General features: G+C 43.4%; 1 protein-coding gene across 1 annotated transcript; it reads left to right on the plus strand.

The window, feature by feature from the left end:
• Positions 1–749: 749 nt before the first annotated feature.
• On the plus strand, positions 750–20,385 carry TNMD (tenomodulin). The gene is made up of 7 exons (XM_075539276.1): positions 750–855; positions 1,021–1,152; positions 12,679–12,819; positions 13,183–13,284; positions 17,227–17,380; positions 19,315–19,481; positions 20,176–20,385. Exons 1-7 carry the CDS (start codon positions 808–810, stop codon positions 20,383–20,385), a joined length of 954 nt encoding a protein of 317 aa, XP_075395391.1. The 5' UTR covers positions 750–807.
• Positions 20,386–20,683: the final 298 nt, after the last annotated feature.

A 20,683-nucleotide genomic window follows, 5' to 3' on the forward strand; every position in this document is an offset into this window, starting at 1 on the left:
ATTTAGAAGACAATAATATTGTGGTGGCTTTTAAAATAAAAAAATGGATGAGATCATCCAGGGAATATATGAGAATGAGAAGATCATCAAGGACAGAATTACAAAGGCATTTAACACAAGAGTAAGGAAAAGATAAGAAAAAGACCTAAGAAAGACAACTAAGAAGGCACAGTTAGAAAGGGAGGATGAAGAGGGAAATCCAATTTTCCTTTTTTTTTTCTCTCACTTCCTCCTGTTTTTAATTCTGATTAATTGAGTACATATTGATCTCAGTCCTCAGAAGCTTTACGGAGTAGAGGAGGGAATGTCTTATTCATTTCTGAATCTCTACCACCAAGCAGGAGTGCCTGACATTTCATATTTCTGCAATAAATATTTGCTGAATAGAATGGAATTGAAATTAGAACTTCAGTCCTCTTTTTGTTTTGTTTGCTTATTTCTGGAGTGTGCAGCCTGCATTGCCACTGATATTTTAAGTTCTTAGTGAAAAATCATTTCAATGTGTCCTAGGCTTGGTCTGCTTCCAACCCAACCCCCAGGACAATAGTTTTCATTATAACCTTCTGTCTTTGCCATTCTGGATGGAATTCTACGCACAGAAGTTATATGCATATATGGGTATATCTATGTAACAAATCGCAGCACAGGAGCCCCCTGGGCTCCCTCAGGCTCTGGTATGACATATTTGAGCCATATAAATTCAGCTTTTCCTCTGGCATCTGTTAGCCGACTCACTTGCAACTCCACCTCAGCAGTGGTCTCTCAGTCCTCTCAAAGCAGAGAAAGAGTACTCTATGCTGAGAGACCATGGCAAAGAATCCTCCAGAGAACTGTGAGGACTGTCACATTCTAAATGTAAGTTGATTCATATTTTTCCCTTTTGAACAGAAAGCATGGTCTCACAGATTTATCATATTGCAGTGTGACCATTAGAAAGTGAAATCAAAGATGACTTTGAATTATGGCTTACTATTTTGAGAGTTATTGCGTATTCTTTTATTATCTCTATCGTTTGTTTAGGCAGAAGCATTTAAATCAAAGAAAATATGTAAATCACTTAAGATTTGTGGACTGGTCTTCGGCATCTTGGCCCTAACTATGATTGTCCTATTTTGGGGGGGTAAACACTTCTGGCCGGAGGCACCCAAAAAAGTAAGTAACTGCACATTCTTTATTATTCAGAGCTTCTAATCTGATTTTGATGTAAAAATGACTCTGAAAATGAAAATCATTAAGTCCTGTTTGTGCTTGTTTGTTTGCCGGTAGTAGGGAAAACCGAATCACTATTTTGCTCTCTTTCATTTGCCTAAAATAATTGTAGTAAGAGAAAAGGAAACATTTCTTTGGATTAGTATTGATAGAATGCTGAATTTAACCATACTCAGCTTTAAGGAATTAAGATTCCTCCTAGAAGCACATTTTTTACTATAAGAGAAAAACGCTTTCCATTTATTTCCCTTTCAATTATCTGGGCAGAAACTGGTGGAAAAGTAATTATACCGCTTCCTGAGAAGAAACCACCAGAAATGGCAGCAAAGGATTTTCAGGGACAGGCAACGAACTCCTTTTCAGGAGTCCTTCTTAAAACCCAAGTTCACATTTATTTATGACTTCAAAAAAGAAACCAAGCTTGAGCTTTTCAGCTCCTCAGCACCCACAATTGTTGTCCCACCGCGGTATTAATACCACCAGGTAAAAGTAGGTGACTCCAAGTCATTAATCACAGATATCTCGGAAAGTTTCTGATCTTGGGGATCATTTGGTGAAGCTTGATTGTTCATTCTACTTTGTATTGGGGTATCTTAGTGATACCCTTGCTCCCTGGCTCACACTCATTGGGTAAGTTTAGATGCCACTCAAAGAAAATGTTAGTCCCTTGCTGCTAACAATTTCCATCTGAAAGAGAATGTAGAGATGTCTGTGTGCCAGTGGGAAGACGGTTCTTCTGGCTCTGCCAGGGACTTCTCTCCGTGTGTGCATTGTTGCTGCTGCTGCTACTCACGCTACTTTGTTGTCCTGAGAGGCTCCTTTCTCTTCTGGAGCAGACGTGTGGCAGGGGTGGGACACAAATCGACAGGGAAGGATGAGAGAAAAGAAAATGGGTGGTCATGGACCGTTAGGAGCTAAAGGAGCAATAGGAGCAGTGAAAAAAGGAATATAGGTCAATGGAGAAGAAGAGGCAGAGGGGGAGAAATAGAAAATAAACTGGCCGATGTCCAAAAGAAAACAAAGAAGCATGGTATCACTCCCCCTGGACTCTCCACCTCTGTGGTCACGCCCACTTTTGTTTGGTCCCAGAGGATGACTTATCAACTTTAAGTAGGAGGGAGAAGAGAGGGCAAACCAACCTACTTTATTTGTTTGCCTTTTTAGTTGTACCTTGTTCCAGAAAGGATTTCAGGCATCACTCAATCGATACAGTTAGTTAGTTAGTCAGTCTCTCTCTCTCTCTCTCTCTCTCTCTCTCTCTCTCTCTCTCTCTCTCTCTCTCTCTCTCTCTCTCCCCCTCTCCCCCCCTGTTTTACCTTTGAACTGCTTTGTATTCAAGCGCCTTTCTAGAGAAAGCCATCTGTATCTATATGGGCTAGCAGGCTAGGCAAAGCAAGAGAAATCTGGAAGGAAACAGCAAATTATTTACAGTGTCAAAATGCATTCTGATACAATTCCTGCAGCATTAATTAATTCCCAAGAAGGTTTGCTGCCCTGCGAAGTGAAACGTGTGCCCTCTTGACAAGCCAGATGAGTTAGAGTCCAAGAAATCCCTTCCTTCTTTATGGAACTAGTGCAGTTACCTGGACGCAGAAGAGCACCAATCCATGTGACCACCCCATTTGCTTACTTAAATATGGAGCCAGGTGGTCGTTCTTGTTTTATTGAAGCCATTGCGATTCTAAAAGGGTTCATGTGTTTTTCTAAACCTCAATGCTATTTGCCTCAATGCAGCTGTAAATGACTAGGTGGGGCCTTGCCTGCACCTTGCGAGGCAGCAAATGCAATAGCATGGCCCATGGTCCCTTCTGGACCCTATAATATGATCTCCGCTTCTCACTCCACTGCTCTTTTTAATGGATTATAATTGTATTACTCCTCAGACCAAAGTACAACCAATTCAGTGCACGAGTAGAAGAAGTGGAGTATGGTGCTGAATATGTTTATCAAGAATCTAATCTGTGGAGTACTTCATCTTGGGAAGCAGTTATCAGCAAAGGGATTCTCAGTAATAAGAAAAGCTATTACCCAGTAATCCAGATAGAGGACAATGGGTGTCTCCTGGGGCAGATGTTTTTCACCATGAACAAAGATGACTTGTTCTCCATTTGAAGGGAGTTGCCATCTATTGTCTTTGGTGCCACAACCCTGCATCTTCATTGGAAGCCGAGGATGAGTCCATTTCAAACTAAGGGACAGGGTGGAGATATTGGTGCTTCATTCAGTCCATTACTCCCTTCAAGGCCCAGGCAAAGAGCCCAAAGGTTCGTTTATGTTTCCAATGGTGGAGAGTAGCAATAAGCCTGCCCTGAAGCAGATTTATGAATCCTGGGATGAGAACAGTAGTCAGATTAGTGTTGGAAGAGGATTTCCAGAGGAAAAGTTTGCAGGCAGCTTGAACAAATTAAAAACTCATTCCCCTTAAGAGTATGGCCTCACAAGAAATGTGAGCAGATTAAAACGAAGGCACTTCTGGGTTTTCCTTTACAAGGCTGTGGAGTCTCAGGGGGCTGTGCAACCCACCCTTGGTAGAAAGAACTACTGGGGCTACCATCTTTACTGATGACAGTGATTTGTTTGCTAGCATGGGGCTTCCTATACATGCTCACGTTTGCTCCTCTTGTTCCCCAACGCAACACACACACACCCTCATTTTTATTTTGCTATTTAGCATCTGTTTATAATAACCAGTGAATATTTAACATCTCACATCTGATGTTGCCGTTTACATTCCAGTAAATCCTCCCCCTCCTTCCATTACCTCCCACCTTGGTATGCACCAAAGATTCAGATTTTCTCATCCCAAAGGAAGAGTTAGGAAGGCTTGACTCCCTCTCCTTGCACACTTTTAATACAAATGCATGCAGGTATGTGCACATGAAAGAGAGAGATACCAAAATAAAGTAAGACAAAAGAACTCACTCTGCGTGAGCCTTCGTACCCTTCACAGGCTCTGTGGCACCCTCGCCCCTAGCCACATATGAGAGCTGAATGACAGCCTAGTCCACTGGGCTCTGTATTCAGCTACCTTATCCAAGCACAGGGGACCTATTCAGGCCCAGAGATCTTGAGAAATCATCACAATGAGGCTCGACTTCCAGGCAGTGACTGCCCTGGGAACCTTAAAGGAGGTTCTCTGGGGGAAACATTCTTGCTTAAAGCTCCCCGTATTACACATTTAACTAGAAACAATTAGAAGTCAACTCCCAAGTTAATTAATCCAACATTGAGAAAACAAATTAGAGAAGTCCCTGCCCTTAAACCAACAGTTGCTGGACACCGTGCAGACCTTAAAGCGCATTCCCTCTGGTCTTTGGGGAATGGGGGTGAAGGTATGTAACTACATGAAATGAAGACAAATAATTAAAATTAAATAATCAATTTTACATGAAATGCCACATCTGGGAACAACCTGGTGACATTAAGCTGCTTGGAAGCCATAGTCCTCAGGCCCACATAACAATCAATAGATTGCTGAGCATGTTCCCTTGAACTTCTACATACAGGAATGAGAAGTGGAAGTCTTCTTTCTACACACACACACACACACACACACACACTCAAACATTCTCACACACAAGCACACTCTCACACACTCACACACACACACTCACACACACACTCACTCACTCTCACACACTCACACACATGCACACTCACACACTCACACACACACTCTCACACACTCACACTCACGCACACACACTCACACTCACTCACACACACACTCACACACTCAAACACACACGCACACTCTCACACACACTCACACACACACTCAAACACACACACTCACACATGCACACTCTCACACACACGCACACTCTCACACACACTCACACTCACACACACACTCACACACACACACACACACACACACCCCAACTCAACTGCATATACTACCACATAAGGTTGCAAGCTCAATATCAGTGTCAGCTGAAAATCCTGTGTCCAGAAAGTAGCACTTGAGTGCCATTCTGAGTCCAGCTTCCTTTGGGTGCCTATTTCTCCAATTCCAGCACTGGCCAGAGACCATCTTTCTTCACTTCTCTGCTAGGTACACAGGGGCTACAAGTTTACTGCCCAGGTTCCTTTGGCTCACCTACCCGGCGGCGTAGTTGGTGAAATGTGGGTCTGCAGAAGCAGTTATACCCTCAAGGAAAAAACTGAAGTTGTGGCAGGAATCTCTTTAGCAGAGGGACCATGATGCACCAGATGGTGCCACGTCAGCAATTTAGGAAAGAACACTTTTCTTCATTTTGTTTTCTTCTTAAGCCTTTATGGCAGCCAAGTCCACCCTTGCACAGCTCCTGCTTGGGACTACTTAGGAGCAGCTCCCACCAATTAAGTAGACCCAGACTCTGGCCACCATGTGCCTTGTGAAGTCCCTTTGTTCGCCTAACACAGCATTTGCTGGGCCACTGAAGTGGTACCAGCAAGGAATGCCTGGGTCTTCAACAGCTCCCCTTGAGTGGCTGGCTGAGAGTGGAACTGAGGCTTTAGAAGAAAAGTAGATCAGGTGATCAACAGGTAGAAGCAGTCCTATGACCAACTCCACAGATGCCAGCCTCAGTCTGAGCAAAATTGTTTGTGACAAGTATTCAACCAAGTATAAGGGCCGGAGTGGGGAATACAGATGGGAACCCGGTGCCAGACACATTCAGTGACTTCCCCACAGTCACACAGCTTATAAGTGGTAGAATTGAAGCTACAACTCGAATCTGATGTGGGGACTCTTTCTACTATTCTTCAATAGCCCTTAAGAAGAGGGGGTGGTGGTTAGTGGGGGGGAATTTCCTAACCAGTTTGAGCCTGTAGATGAAAGAAATGGCTTTTTCTTGTTGAAATTGAGGAATGTCTGTGCTAGTTAGGCCAAATTTTTTTCAGGGCTCAGACCTGGTGATTGTAGATGCAGAAGTCTAAGTTTGCATAAGAAACAGTCTGTCTGCTCTGTGTTGGTAAAGAGATACCCAGAGGCTCTGAAATTCCCACAGGCTAGGTCAGTAATGATATGGTACCGTTCATTCCCTTCCAATCCTTACAACTGAACACCTGCTGGCCAGCAATTCTGAGCATGTATTTCACCTTTGGAGCGTGTCCCTCATAAACAGACAGTAAAGGATGAAGGTGGAAAGAAGAGGCACGAGATGAATCACAGACTTCAAAAAGCAAACCTAAGCCAAATGTCCTCAAATTCCTTCCAGGACAGGCTAAAACTATTTGCCCCCAAAACAGATCCATCACACTGCGGTCTGAGACAGCTTTACTCTTTATAAAATTAAAAAAAAAAAAAGCTTTCTTTTCTGATCGCAGCGACTGTCACCAAAAGAGGCAGGGAAGCGATGTAAGAGTTGGGGCTCCCCTGCTGCCTCGATGGAGGCTTCCACTCGCCTATGATAGCGCTCCTCAGCAGCCAAGGGCAACGGGCCTGCATTCTCTCCCTGCATTGCCAGTGTCATTTCCTTATGGCTCTCACCGTCAGGATTTCGCCATGTATCTATCCCATTTCACTTCTGAACCATGCCCACCTTGCCCCAGGCCAGTCTTCTGGTTCTTCCATTTAAGGGCAGTATTATGTGTGGGTGGAATAGGTGCCCATGTGGGAAGTGCTGGAAAGATGCCTCAGCCCCCACTATTGCCTAATTCTAGTGCCGTGGTGCTGAAAATCCACCATTCGTAATTCACTCCTTTGAATTGAACATTTCCCTCAATTATTTTAATAGACAAATAGCCATTGCTAGCACCTGAGTGTGAAATCATTTGTCAGATTGGTTTCTTCTTTGACAGAGGAGACCGGAAGCACATGAGATTTCTAGGTGCCTGTACAGCCGACAAATGGATAGCAGGAGCTGGGACAAGGAGAGGAAAGAGCTAGAAGGGTAGAGAGTGAACCCTATATGAAAAGAGAACAGAAAAGGGAACTAAGAAGTATCAAAGACAAACTTTCCCTGTTGCCAATTTGGCAGGCGTGTCCTCTTCATCACACTCTGTCCTCATTCTGTCCTTCCTGGAATCAAGCTGAGTTGAGGTCAGAGTCTGAGATGAGCTACTAGTAGCCCACTCCCACCTTTCTCGGGCGAGACATCCTGTCTCTGCTGTAATTTCCAACTGGAGAGGACAAAACAATTTATTCCTTTCCAGGAAGACCCTCTCCCCCTGAGCCAAGGAGCTTAGTAGAGAGCAAGGCACTGCTGAGGCCAAAAGCATGAGCTCAGTCTTCATAAGGGCCAGTGAAGCTTGCATAGCCATTACCCAAGCAATGTGTTCCACAGGGACCCAAGCGAGACAGTGTGTCTGGATTTGCTCAAAATCATCCACAGGCAGTTCAAAGTGGGTCACCACCATCCTCATCTTCCTAGACAAAAAGTCTGTTCCAAAAGGACACCTTTGAAAGTGGAATTTCATCTGGGTAAATATATAGCCCCCCAACTCCACCCGACCCACACCACCAAAGAGTCCTACTTAAAGGAATTCATTCTGATCCCACTCACTTAGCAACCAGCCACTTCCTACAGAAAGCAAATGAACTGGTTAGTAAGTGCAATCAGAATAGACCCCTGCCCCCCCCCCCGAAAAAAAAATCTTTGGTGAAATATTCTTTGGAGGAATGTTGAAAACAATCAAAATCTGCTGAGCTTGGCAGTTTCCAAAAGTTTTCCTCTAGTAAGGTGTCCAAAGGAAGTACATTGCCAGTAGTGCAGGGAAACTCATTCCACAGAAGTACACTGGAGCTCTAAATGTCACCAGGACGGTTCCAGAGTCTTCGACTAATGATTGAAAATGCAGCCTGCATTTTCTCTTCTGCCCAGGTAGGCAGCATTCCAACATCCCCTGGTCCCTAACCTCATTTTTCCATGCAAGACTCCATCAGTGGCGCTACTGATGAAACAAACACCCTACCCCCAACCCCTCCAGTGGCTAGTTGTGTCAACATTTGTCTCAGCAATGGATACTATTTCTAACAAAATTCCCCCCCTGTTGGAAGATCTGACAAGACTGGATCTGAAGCAGATGCCTCTCTCCTCTCCTTAGGTCAGGCCGACTGAGAGCTCAATTTGTTGCCACAGGTAGAAGTTTCTCTTCTCAAGCTGGCAGCAGAGCTGCGACTGAGGACATATTTATAGCTGGAAGCAAATAACAAGCCTAAAGGAATTTGCTACCTGTCACAAACCCGGCTATGCTTCCCGAGTTAACTCTATAATTGCTGAAGGACTCTGAATGCTGTTTTCCCTCCCCTTTGAAAACCTAGTTCCTTCCAAGCCTTTGCCAATGCTCACAAACTCCCTCTCTCTTTAGAAAGACAGCAGTTTGACAGTAGTGGGAGAAAGCACATGCAACCAATACGTCAGTGCTAGCCATGTGCAGGTGCACTGGTGGTTCCCTAGGTTAAGCCCTCAGCTGCAGGCTGAAAGTTCGGTGTTTCGAACCCACCAGAGCTGCTCCAGAAGGGAAAGGAGGAGGTGGCGATCCACTTCCATAACAGAACCCGGTCTCAGAAACCCTGGGGCCAGTCTTCCTGTCTGTCGCCCGGGTCAGCTCTAAGTCACCAGTAGGTTTGGTGTGACTGGAAGACCAGGGCCAAAGTCCCATCAAGAGACAAACTTGTTCTTTTGTTGTTGTTTTGTTGTTTTCAGTAGCTAACAGTAGAGTTTTCGCACTCTAAATAACACTTGTTTCTACAAACTCTACCAACTCGTTTTTCTACATGGATTGAGGAAAATTTGACCAGGTTAAACTAACACTCGGTCACGGACATCAGTGTCAGTAGGCATTAAATAACAATCCAATCCAGAAAATAGCCTAAGAGGCTGCTGCTGGGAATGGTATCATTAGAAAGCAATGTTGGCTCTCTATACACCTTGCTTTTTCAGGATTTCCCTTTTCCCAATTCTTTTCTTAATGAAGGAAAAAAATGAATTTGAAGAACCATAATAGCTGGAGGACTTCTAACAATAGGGATAAAATAGACTTACAAATGGGACCATCATATTTGGCCTGGCTTATGGCAGGTAGCAAATACCGTTAGCCATGTTGTTTTTTGGTTTCTGGCTCTGCAGATATCCTCAAGGAGGCCTGGTAGTGTAGTTCGGTGTTGAATTAGCAACACCCATGTCAGCAGTTCAAGCCCACCAGCAGCTCCTTGGAAGAGAAAAAAAATGGGGCTGTCTGCTTCCATAAAGATTTATAGTCTCAGAATCCCTATGGAAGAATTCTACTCTGCCCTGGGTTGGAATTGACTCAATGGTAGTGGTTTCTTGAGGTTTGTACATATGTCTTCGGTTTCAGGTAATGGATTTATTCCTAAAATGGATTACTCAATGGGATTGAACTTCTTGATCTTTAGAAAAATAATGGCCTCCTGCAGCAGGCAGGAGAAATGTCTGGGGATTTTATCTCACCATTCAAGAACAACCTGTGAAGAAGTTCTTCCAAGGCCATCTTCTTGGAAGACTTCATATTTCTTAGTGCATGGCACGTGACCGAAACCTAAACCAAACTTGCAGCCATCGTGTCAATGCTGACTTGCAGCGACACCCTATGCCATATGGGTTTTAGAGACTGTAACTGTTTACTAGAGTGGAATGCCCCATCTTTCTCCTGCAGAGCTGCTGCTGGTTTCCAACTGCTGCCCATGTGGATCCCAGACCAATGTGTAACCATGACACCACCAGAATTTCTGAATGCACTTGACAAAGTTGTTGAATTCTATATATGCATGATAATTTTGAGAACTTTGAAAAAATTGAATAAGGTTTGGCAAACCAGATTCAGGAATAAACTGGATAGGGTTTGTTAGGTGATACAACACTCAGGAAGGCAATCAATGTTGTTTGGAGTTTAATGACCCAAAGGAAGCAAGCTAGAACAGGGTTAAGACTATTACGGAATATTGACCAAGGAGAAAGGTATTCAAATTAAAAAAAAAAAGACCTAAGACTATTGAGCCCTGGTGGCATAGTGGTTATCCTTTGGGCCGTGACCCAAATGGTCAGCAGTTCAAAACCACCAGCTGTTCAGTGGAGAGAAAGACAGTGCTTCCTATTCCCACAAGGAATAATAGTTTCAGAAACTCACAGTGACAGTTCTACCCTGTCCTATGAAGGTCACTATGAGTCAGCATTGACTCAATGGCACTGTTCAGCTTGGGGTTTATTTTATTCATTTATTTGGATTGGATTTAAGTCCTTTGTTTTTTTAATCATTTTATTGGGGGCTGATGCAACTCTTATCACAGTCCATACATACAACAAATGTGTCAAGCACATTTGTACATTCATTGCACTGATCATTCTCAAAATATTTGCTCCCCACTTAAGCCCTTGGTATCAGCTCCTCATTTCCCCCCTTCCCTCCCTGCTCTCCCCTCCCTCATGAACCTTTGATAATTTAAAAATTATTGTTATTTTGTCATGTCTTATACTGTCCGATGTCTCCCCTCACCTACTTCTCTGTTGTCCATACCCCAGGGAAGGGATTATATGTAGATCCTTATAATTGGTTCTCCCTTTCTACCCCATCTTCCCTCCACCCTCCAGTAGCAACACTCTCACAACTGGTCCTGAAAGGTTCATCTGTTCTGGATTCCGTGTTGCGGGTCCCTATCTGTACCAGTGTACATCCTCTGGTCTAGCCAGAATTGTAAGGTAGAATTGGGATCATGATAGTCGGGGGAGGAAGCATTCAAGAACTAGAGGAAAGTTGTATGTTTCATAGCTGCCACACTACACGCTGACTTGCCAGTCTCCTCCATGTGACCCTCCAGCAAGGGGGTGTCCCTTTACCAACAGGTGGGCTTTGGGTCCCCATTCTGTACTCCCCCCCCCCCGCATCCACAGTGACACGATCTTCCATTCTTCAATGCCTGACTCCTGATCCCCTCTACACCTCGTGGTCACACAGGCTGGTGTGCTTCTTCCATGTGGGCTTTGTTTTGCTTCTGAGCTAGATGGCTGCTTGTTTTCCTGAAAGCCTTTAAGAACCCGGATGCTATATCTTTGGATAGCCAGGCACCATCAGCTTTCTTCACCACATTTGCTTATGCACCCGCTTTGTCTTCAGCGACCATGTTGAGAAGGTATGCATCATTGAATGTCAATTTAATAGAACAACGTGTTCTTGCATTGAGGAAGTACTTGAGTGGAGGTTCAATGCCCATCTGCTGCCTTAATACTAAACCTATAAATATATGCATATAGATCTATTTCCCTCTCAGCCTATATAAATATATTTACATATGTACATGCCTGTATTTAGACTTCTATAAATGTCCCTTGCAACCTAGTTCTTTCCTCTATTTCCTTTTACTTTCCTCTTGTCCCACTATCATGGTAAGCTTTAATTTGTGTTTAGGTTATTTCTCTAGGTTACATTGCCCTTCCTGAATCCCTACCAGGCCTCTCACACCTCCTTACCACGAATTTTGGATCACTTGTTGTTACCTTGTCCCTGGGTTGGTCAACACCACCTCCTTTCTCCCACCTCCCTCTCTCCCATGTCCCCCAGAATCATCGGTCCCATTGTTTTCTCCCCCAGACTGTTCATCCAGCCTATCTTATCTAGATAGATCTGCAGAGAAAATAATATGCACAAAAAAAGGCATAGCAAGAAAAGGCGACAAGAGAGAACACAACAACAGCAACAAAGAAAACCAATGACCAATAAATAAATAATTTTTTAAAAAAAATAACAACTTGTAAATAGATCAAGGTCTGTTTGTTGACCTTTAGGAGTGTACTTCGGTCGAGCCCGATGGGGTGCCATGCACTGGCCCCAAAGTCTATCCAAATTGCTACACACTTCCAGCCCCCTCAACTTAAAACAAAACAAAACCAAAACACCCTCACTGCCATGGATTTGATTCCTCCTCATGTGACCCTATAGGACCAAGTAAAAGTGGCCCAATGGGTTTCCAAAGTTGTAAATTTTTATGGGATTGGAAAGCCTCATGTTTTTCCGGTGAAGCAGCTGGTGGTTTCAAACTGCTGACCTTGTGTGTAGCTGTCCACAGGCAACCCACTACATTCCCACCATCCCCGCCCCCACCTCCATGGGTGGGAGGTGACCACAGAGCACTTAGCAAAGGAAGTGGTCAGCTGAAAAAACAGCATCCCTTTTGGGATGATCCCTGTCTAAGAGAAGGAGAACATACCTTCCATGCTGGTTTGCAGATTATTATTTGCTAGTTCGTCAAAGCTGCCCAGAAAACTGCTGGAATTCTTAGTAATTAGCTCAGCGACTTGGCGTGAATACAAGAGCCCAGCTCTGAAGGTATCCCCATATCTGCTCCGGAGTCAAAAAGCACCTCACTTTAATCTCGAGTCTCAGAGAATTCCCAAGGGCAACCTGCTGAGATGCAGTCCCCCTATGGAGGATCTAGAAAGAGAAGGTACCCCAGATATTACCCAATTAAAATATATTACGAAGGGACACACTGATGGTCTTAAAGCGTGGTCTCCTCTGTTCTCCCAGACCTATGACATGGAGCACACATTCTACAGCAACGGCGAGAAGAAGAAGATTTACATGGAAATTGATCCTGTGACCAGAACCGAAATATTCAGAAGCGGAAATGGCACTGATGAAACATTGGAAGTACATGACTTTAAAAACGTACGTTTGGATGGTTTTTTCCTCTTAAGTCTTGACATTTAAACTATTGACGCATTTGCTCCTGCTCACAGTGGAATGATGATTCTGACTCCTAGGGAAATCAGAAGACAGAGTAGAACTGCTGCTACGGGTTTCCGAGACGGTGACCCCTTACTGAAGTGGAAAGCCTCCTCTTTCTCCCTCACAATCGTGGCTGATGGGTTCACACTGCTGACCTTGCAGTTAGTAACCCAATTGGTGACCACTAGACAGAGGTTTCCCATTGAATTCTGATTTTGTCACCGAGGGCCCTGACAGATCAGAGAACTTCGTAACTGTCGCTGTTTCAGGATGTTTTGTCATTGTTTTTTGTCTGTTTTTTAGGGATACACTGGTATCTACTTTGTTGGCCTTCAAAAATGCTTCATCAAAACTCAGATAAAAGTGATTCCTGAGTTTTCTGAACCAGAGGAAGAAATAGATGAGGTATGTATGAAGAAGAGCAGCAAAAGTGGTTATTTATTAGTTGTTGTCTATGTACTAAGCATTACAGTGGATGCTGTGTGCCATGTGAGTCTCGCAACCACCCTGTACATAAACCCGAGAAACCAAACCTGACTCCTAGCGGAGAGCCGCCCATCCCCTCACCCACAGCACCAACAGGAGTTCTTCTGAGAATGACAGTCTCATACATCACCTCTGGAAATGCACCACTAGGCCAGGGCACGGCAAAGCAGGGTGCAATCACTCAGTGGCCGCTGAAAGATTAGTGGGACTCTGTGGCATTAATGCCTACAATACAGACATCGAGGAAATCCGGAAATGGTTTCTTTTTCCCTGGAATTGCATCAGTAGTTATAGTGTGTTCCTAACAGTTGAGGGGTGTGGGATACTTAACCAAAGCCATATTGGTTCAGCCAGGAAAAAGGAACATTTTGTTTGTTTTCTTGCTTCTGTTTATTGTTGCTGTTACTGTTATTTTATTAGTGTTCAACTATAAACTCTAAAATGGGCTTGTGACTGTGGTCAAGTGGTCTCTCTCGCCTGTAAATGTCTCTTCGCTTCCCCCCTTTTACCCAATTCTTTCCATCTTCATTCTCCGCAATCTTTCGCCATTTTTCTTTTCTTTTTTGAGGGACTCTCAGAGGGAGACAGCACCTTTGCCATTGGTCCCCATAACCATGACTCATTCATGCTACTGGTTTGCCTGTGGCCAGAGATGTTACTGTGTTACTGTAATTCCCAAGAAATGTATTTCCCTAAGGGTGATACTTTGCTCAAAAGGGTTTATGGCAGTGAAAAAGCATTGAGATCTTTTTTTAATAAGGATACATTAGATGCATCTGAACAGACCAACTTCTAGTATATTAGAAATGACTATAAGAAGCGAGAGGAAGATGAAAGGAGAACTGATCAAATAAAAGTGAATATATGTTTTGTGTTGGTAATTTTTACAGAAAACGATGTGAGCTTTTGAGTGGGAGCAGTCAGCAATGAGAACGTGCACTGATATAACAGGATATAGTTTCCTCTCATTTCATCTTCAGTTAATATTGCCCAGTCTCTCGTGTAACCCAAGTATTCTTCTAATGATAGTCAGATCACTGCATCTTTCTCTGCCTCCCAATCCTTGTTTCTATATTCATATAACCAATTTTTATGAGACAAAGTTATGGTGCTGAATAACAAAACCTTTCTTATTCTGACTTTCCTCACTGCTGTATCCATGGTGTGCGCATGTGAAACATGCAGAGCATGTATAAAAATAGCCCTGGTTTTGCTAACAAAGCTAGTCAGCATATCAACCTCATTTTATACCATCCCTTTCAATGCAGCCCAAGGTCCTTACAAAACTCAAGGGCAAAGGAGGTAGGACTTGAGGGTTGTTAATGACTTGATGAAAATTATACAAAGGCATATTTGAGGAATAACTAAAAACACAGACCTCATTAAGAGAGAAGCAAACAAACGAGAAAGGAAAAAAAACTTATTAAGGGTGGGGGGTGGGGAATGTCTAAAGCCCAAATAACAAGTGAAAAAGAACTAGATATGCAAGACAACTAATTCCAATATTAGAAACTGAAAAGCAATAGAAGAAAGGATAATGCAAACACACACACACACACACACACAATCTGTAAGACAATCCCCAAGCTCCTCAAATAAAGGTTTTAAAATAGCAATAAGGCCAGGGCAATTCAGAGGCAGGAGACTTGGCTTTGAAAATAGGAACAAAAAGGGCAAGCAAATACAATTAACAACCAAATCTTGGAAAACCAAAATATTAGGTTCGGTTGGTGTTTAATTGATCTCACCAGTTGGTATTATATTAAGGTTTGTTTTATTTTGTGTCTTCGTTTGAGATATAATGTTGCTTGCAACCCTCCAACAAAGCTGGCACTAACACACCCGTTTGAAAGAGAGGAGAGCAATGTACATACATCATTCAACGCTCTAGAGGGCAAAATTGCAGCATATATAGATAGTCCAATGAGAGACTCAGAAAATGACTGAATGCCTTCTTCATTTTTAATGAAATGATGCCAAAGCAGGCTCCAGCTTCAGTTAGTAGTGTTTCTGGTAGACCCAGAAGGGAGGGACCAATTATCACACCCCTGCCTCAAGCTACGTATTGTATGATACAAAGGTAGAGAGAGCTAGTTCTCAAGCTCTCAAGCAGCCCAAGGGTTGTGGTTAGCAGGCATCTGGTCAAGCCCTGACTCATGGTAACCGTTGAAGGATGGATCAATGTGCTGCACGGTGCTAAGCCATCCCCATGATGAGTTGGAAGTCAATCCCCAGTCCTTTCCTCCTGGACTGCCTTTGTCTACAAGCTCTGCTGAAAACTTTTCAGCCACGTGTTGTGTTTTCGTTGTTTGATGCCTTCTAATGGATTGTGATTCATAGGCACTCCCTGTCCAACAGAAGGAAACACTGCCTACTCCTGCGCCAGCCTCACAGCTGTTGTTACGTTTGAGCCCATGGTTGCAGACACTGTGTCCATCCATCTCAGTGGCACCTCAGGAGGGTTTTCCTCTTTTTCTGGGACCCCCTACTTTACCAAGTATGATGTCTTTTTCCAGGAACTGACCTATCTCCTGATAACATGTCCAAAGCGACACAAATCATCACTGACACGTGAGGAAATGGAATTAGAACCTCCCACGTGACAGGATGTAATTATGCCATGGAGCCACCAGTTTTCTCAGCCCTGGGACAGGAAATCAACTATTCAGACTCAAAATATAGTGGTTTCCAGGAGCCCATAATGCCTTGCTCATTTTATTAATTTTTCTTCCTATGGTGATGAGTTTGGTCTATCCTAATCCTGAACTACGTTCTTCCTTTTTCTTACACTCTGTGCTCCACCAATCCATGGTTAAAAAAACAAATAAACAAACAAACATTTACCACATTGCCATCAAGTCAATTCCAACTTATGGTGACCCTACAGGATAAAGTAGAACTGCCTCTTAAAGTTTCCCCGAGAGTGATCTTTAGGGAAGCAAATTGCACATCTTTCTCCCACAGATCTGCTGGTGGATTTGAACCAGATCTCCACGAAGGAAACCCCAAACCAAACCACTGCCATAGTGTTGGTGCTGACTCTTAATAACTCTTTATAGGATTTCCAAGGCTGTGACTCATTATAGAAATACACAGGCTCACCTTTCTCTCCACAACCAACTTTGAATCTAGTGGTTTTGAATCTCCAACCTTGCTGGTAGCAGTCTCCTGCTCCTACAGAGAAACCATAAAAAAACAAAACAAAAAAAACACACTTTTAATAAATAATTTTATTGGGGGCTGGTACAACTCTTATCACAACCCTTACATCCATCTATTGTGTCGAGCACATTTGTACATTTGTTGCCATCATCATTCTCCAAACATTTTCTTTCTACTTGAGCCCTTCGTATCAGCTCATTTTCCCCCTCCCTTCCCCACCCTCCCTCCATCATGAACCCTTGATAATTTATAAATTATTTCTCCATGTCTTACACTGCCCGATGTCTCCCTTCACCCACTTTTCTGTTGTCCATCTCTCAGGTAGGGGGTAATATGTAGATCATTGTAATCGGTTCCCCAATTCTCCCCCACCTTCCTCTTCCCCTCCTGCTATCTCTACTCAAATTATTCGTCCGGAGGGGTTTATCTGTCCTGTATTCCCTGTGTTTTCAGCTCTGATCTGTACCAGTTTACATCCTCCGGTCCAGCCAAATTTCGAAGGTAGAATTGGGATCATGGTAGTGGGGGGGGGGGGAAGAAGCATTATTGAACTAGAGGAAAGTTGTACGAAAACCTTGTTTCTTCAGCATAACCTACTCCAGGTTCAACCATGCTCTGAGGTATTTTTGCAGATTCACAGTTACTCTTAACTTTGCATCATATTCCACTGTGTGTGCTTATCCAATTTTCTTCTTTCAGAATGAAGAAATTACCACAACATTCTTTGAACAATCTGTGATTTGGGTCCCAGCAGAAAAGCCTATTGAAAACCGAGACTTTCTTAAAAATTCCAAGATTCTCGAGATTTGTGATAATGTCACCATGTATTGGATCAATCCCACTCTAATAGCAGGTATAGCATCTCCCCACCCCCACCATTCTTCTAAAGACAGTAAACAGTTCATATTACCAGTATTCAGAGTGGACATTTCTAGGAAAACAAATGCTCAGTCTGTATCTTCCTGCATAAGGCTATATATGCTGACTGCCAGTGAGGAGGGAATGTGTCACAGCCAAGTTCTAAATCAGATAAATTAATGCTGACAGGCTTTTAAATATCCCAGCAGAAGTAACACCACCCTAATGTGACTGGTGACAGCAAAAAGGTAATCTGTCTTTATTTGTACATCTGTATTCATTGCAGTTGGGATACTAGCTCATTGCTCAAACCACTATGGACACAATCCACGATCGAAAACAAGATGTGTACGAACAACGCTCTGTTTTCTCAGGAAGGGTTCTATGATAAATGGTGCCATTCTCCCCAAAAGATAAGGCAGTAACTTGTATACAAAGTAGTCTCTGGCTGTTTTGGAAACCACTCTATTGAGTTAGAAATCCAGAGTAGACGAGTTTGTCCCTCATCTTCCATTTAGTCGATGGAGAAGACAGAGATCCCCGTACATCTTATTCAGTCGAGTTAGCATAGAACTTGGCCTCCCTCACTCTGGACAGCATAGATTACTGTATTACACAGGAGATGTTCCCACCAATGCAGGCATCTATTGGTATTCTCTAGGAAAATAAATGTGTTAAGGGAAACCAAATGCAGTATTGTATCTTGGACTGGATGCTGAAACAGCAAAGGGGCATGAGTGGAAAAGTGATGAAATCTGAATAAAGACTGTAGTTTAGAATAGCGAACACCAGTGGTCATTTCTGAGTGTTTGTAATCAAACCATGTTTGTGATCTACGTAAGATTCAGTGGGTTCAACCCGTTTGAACCCACCAGCAGATCCTTGGGAGAAAGATGTTGCAGTCTGCTCCCATGAAGATTGCAGCCTTGGAAACTCAATGGGCACTTCTACTCCGTCCTATAGAGTTGCTATGAGTTGGTATCAAGTTCATGGCCATGGGCTTGGTATGTAAAATGATAGGGTTAAGGGGAAATGGGTGAAGTACCGAGCCCTGGTGGTGTCGTGGGCTACCAGTTGGGCTGCTAACCATAAGACCAGTAGTTTGAAACCACCAGCTACACCACAGGAGAAAGATGAGGCTTTCTGCTCCACAGGGAGGTATAGCCTCAGAAGCCCAAAGAGGGCAATTCTACTCTGTCCTATACGGTTGCTGTGATTTGGAACTGATTTGATAACAGTGGATTTAGTGTTTGGGTTATAGCGCAACTCTATACTCTCTTTGCAAGTTTCCTGTAAATCTAAGATACTTTCCAAATAAAAGGTTTAAAAAAAATTTAAGACAGGAAAGAGAATGGGAGAGGTAGGCGAACAGAGAGCACCAAATCAAATCAGGCAACTGAGAATGTTTATTGAACAGCTTACATCAATTGAAGCCATAATGGCACAACAGTGAAGCTCTTGGCTGCTAAACAAAAGGTTGGCAGTTCAAATTTTTACAGAGGATCCTCTGCTCCTATAAAGAATGCGGCTGAGAAAACCCTTCCTAGCGATCTACTCTGTTAAACAGAGTCACTCTGAGTAGAAATGTGTCCATTGGTACCTAACAGCAAGACAGCAACAAAATCAATTTGGGGTATCCGAAAAGTTTCCATCTCCAACCCTCAGAGAATACTCGTAAGGCTAAGCAGTACACGCCGGATGCCAAAGACGCCAGGTAAAAGTCTATGTGCCCAAGAATGGTCGGGTTTGGTTTGGAAAATGCTCCGTAGAGTACCAGCTGAAGGAGCTTAGAGAAAGGGTTTACACTCACCTAAATGATGCCAGTGAGAAGACTCAACGCACATTTCAGCCCCTAACTGCTATTTCCCCAAGCACTTCTTTCAAAACTGCAAAGCAAGTTGCATCACCACCTCGTATTTATTATCCTAGTTTCCGAGTTACAAGACCTTGAGGAGGATGGGGAAGATCTTCATTTTCCCACCAATGAAAAAAAAGCGATTGAGCAAAATGAGCAGTGGGTGGTTCCTCAAGTGAAAGTCGAGAAGACCCGTCATACGAGGCAAGCAACCGAGGAAGACCTTCCAGTAAATGACTATGTGAGTTATGGAGTTATGTGCACGTTACTCTTATTCGAAGGTCCCCGGGTAGCAAACAGTTTGTGCTTGACTATTGAACTATAGGTTGGCAGTTCCCACTGACTTCAGAAAATAAAATTCTAAAAAGCACAACAATCTACTTCCAGAAAGATTACAGCCAAGGCAAACCCATGGAACACTTCGATTCTGTCACACATGGGATCACTGTGAGTCAGAATTAACAAGAAGCCCATGAGTTTTGTTCTACTCTTATTGGAGAAAAAGCAAAGAGCCCTCCTAAAACTTACCCTCAGGTCACAACCATTGAAAATCAAGTGTTGATATTAGTAAAACATAATTTTTAATTTCGTTTTCCTGAGCTATAATGAACAAATCATTCAATTCAATAGTTCAATCATATTAAGAAGGGCTGTACAATCATCACAACTAACTCTGGAACGTCCTCTGCCTTCTTGAACTCATTGCTGTGGACTCCCCATTTCCCCCACCCTTCCTTTACATTTTAAGAAATGTTCAGTCTCCATGAGGCTCATTCCAAATCCTAACTTGGTCTTTATTGATACGTCATCAGGATCAGGCTGAAGAGCTGGATTTCTCATTACCCTTTAACTCAGATAGTCTTGTACAACCCCTGTTGGGTGGGGCATCTTCGTGGTGCACTTTCCTCTCCAACACGGGATTCTTCTTCTTTCAGACTGAAAATGGAATAGAGTTTGACCCTATGCTGGATGAGAGAGGCTATTGTTGTATTTACTGCCGCCGAGGCAACCGCTACTGTCGCCGTGTCTGCGAGCCTTTACTAGGGTACTACCCATATCCATACTGCTACCAAGGAGGACGTGTCATCTGTCGTGTGATTATGCCTTGCAACTGGTGGGTGGCTCGCATGTTGGGGAGGGTCTAGTAGAAACTTTGAGCTCAAAGGGTTAAACCTTTGACAGCCAATATATAATAAAATGCATGCTATTCAATGAATTTGTGCCTTTGTAGCATGTGGCTCCTTGCAGCCAGTTCTTCAGCATTACCCTTAAATGATTCCTCTCTTCATGCTCTAATAAACTTCTACATCATCATAAATGGCCTGACTGCTGCTGAAGTGTCTGGCGAGACTATCACCTGCAACTGAAGTGAAGCAGCTCCAACATGGATGACAGCGATGGACATTTACACTTCATCAGGTTTGGGAAGTAGGGAAGAGGAAA

The sequence above is a fragment of the Tenrec ecaudatus genome, chromosome X, assembly GCF_050624435.1.
Source record: "Tenrec ecaudatus isolate mTenEca1 chromosome X, mTenEca1.hap1, whole genome shotgun sequence".
NCBI lineage: Eukaryota > Metazoa > Chordata > Mammalia > Afrosoricida > Tenrecidae > Tenrec > Tenrec ecaudatus.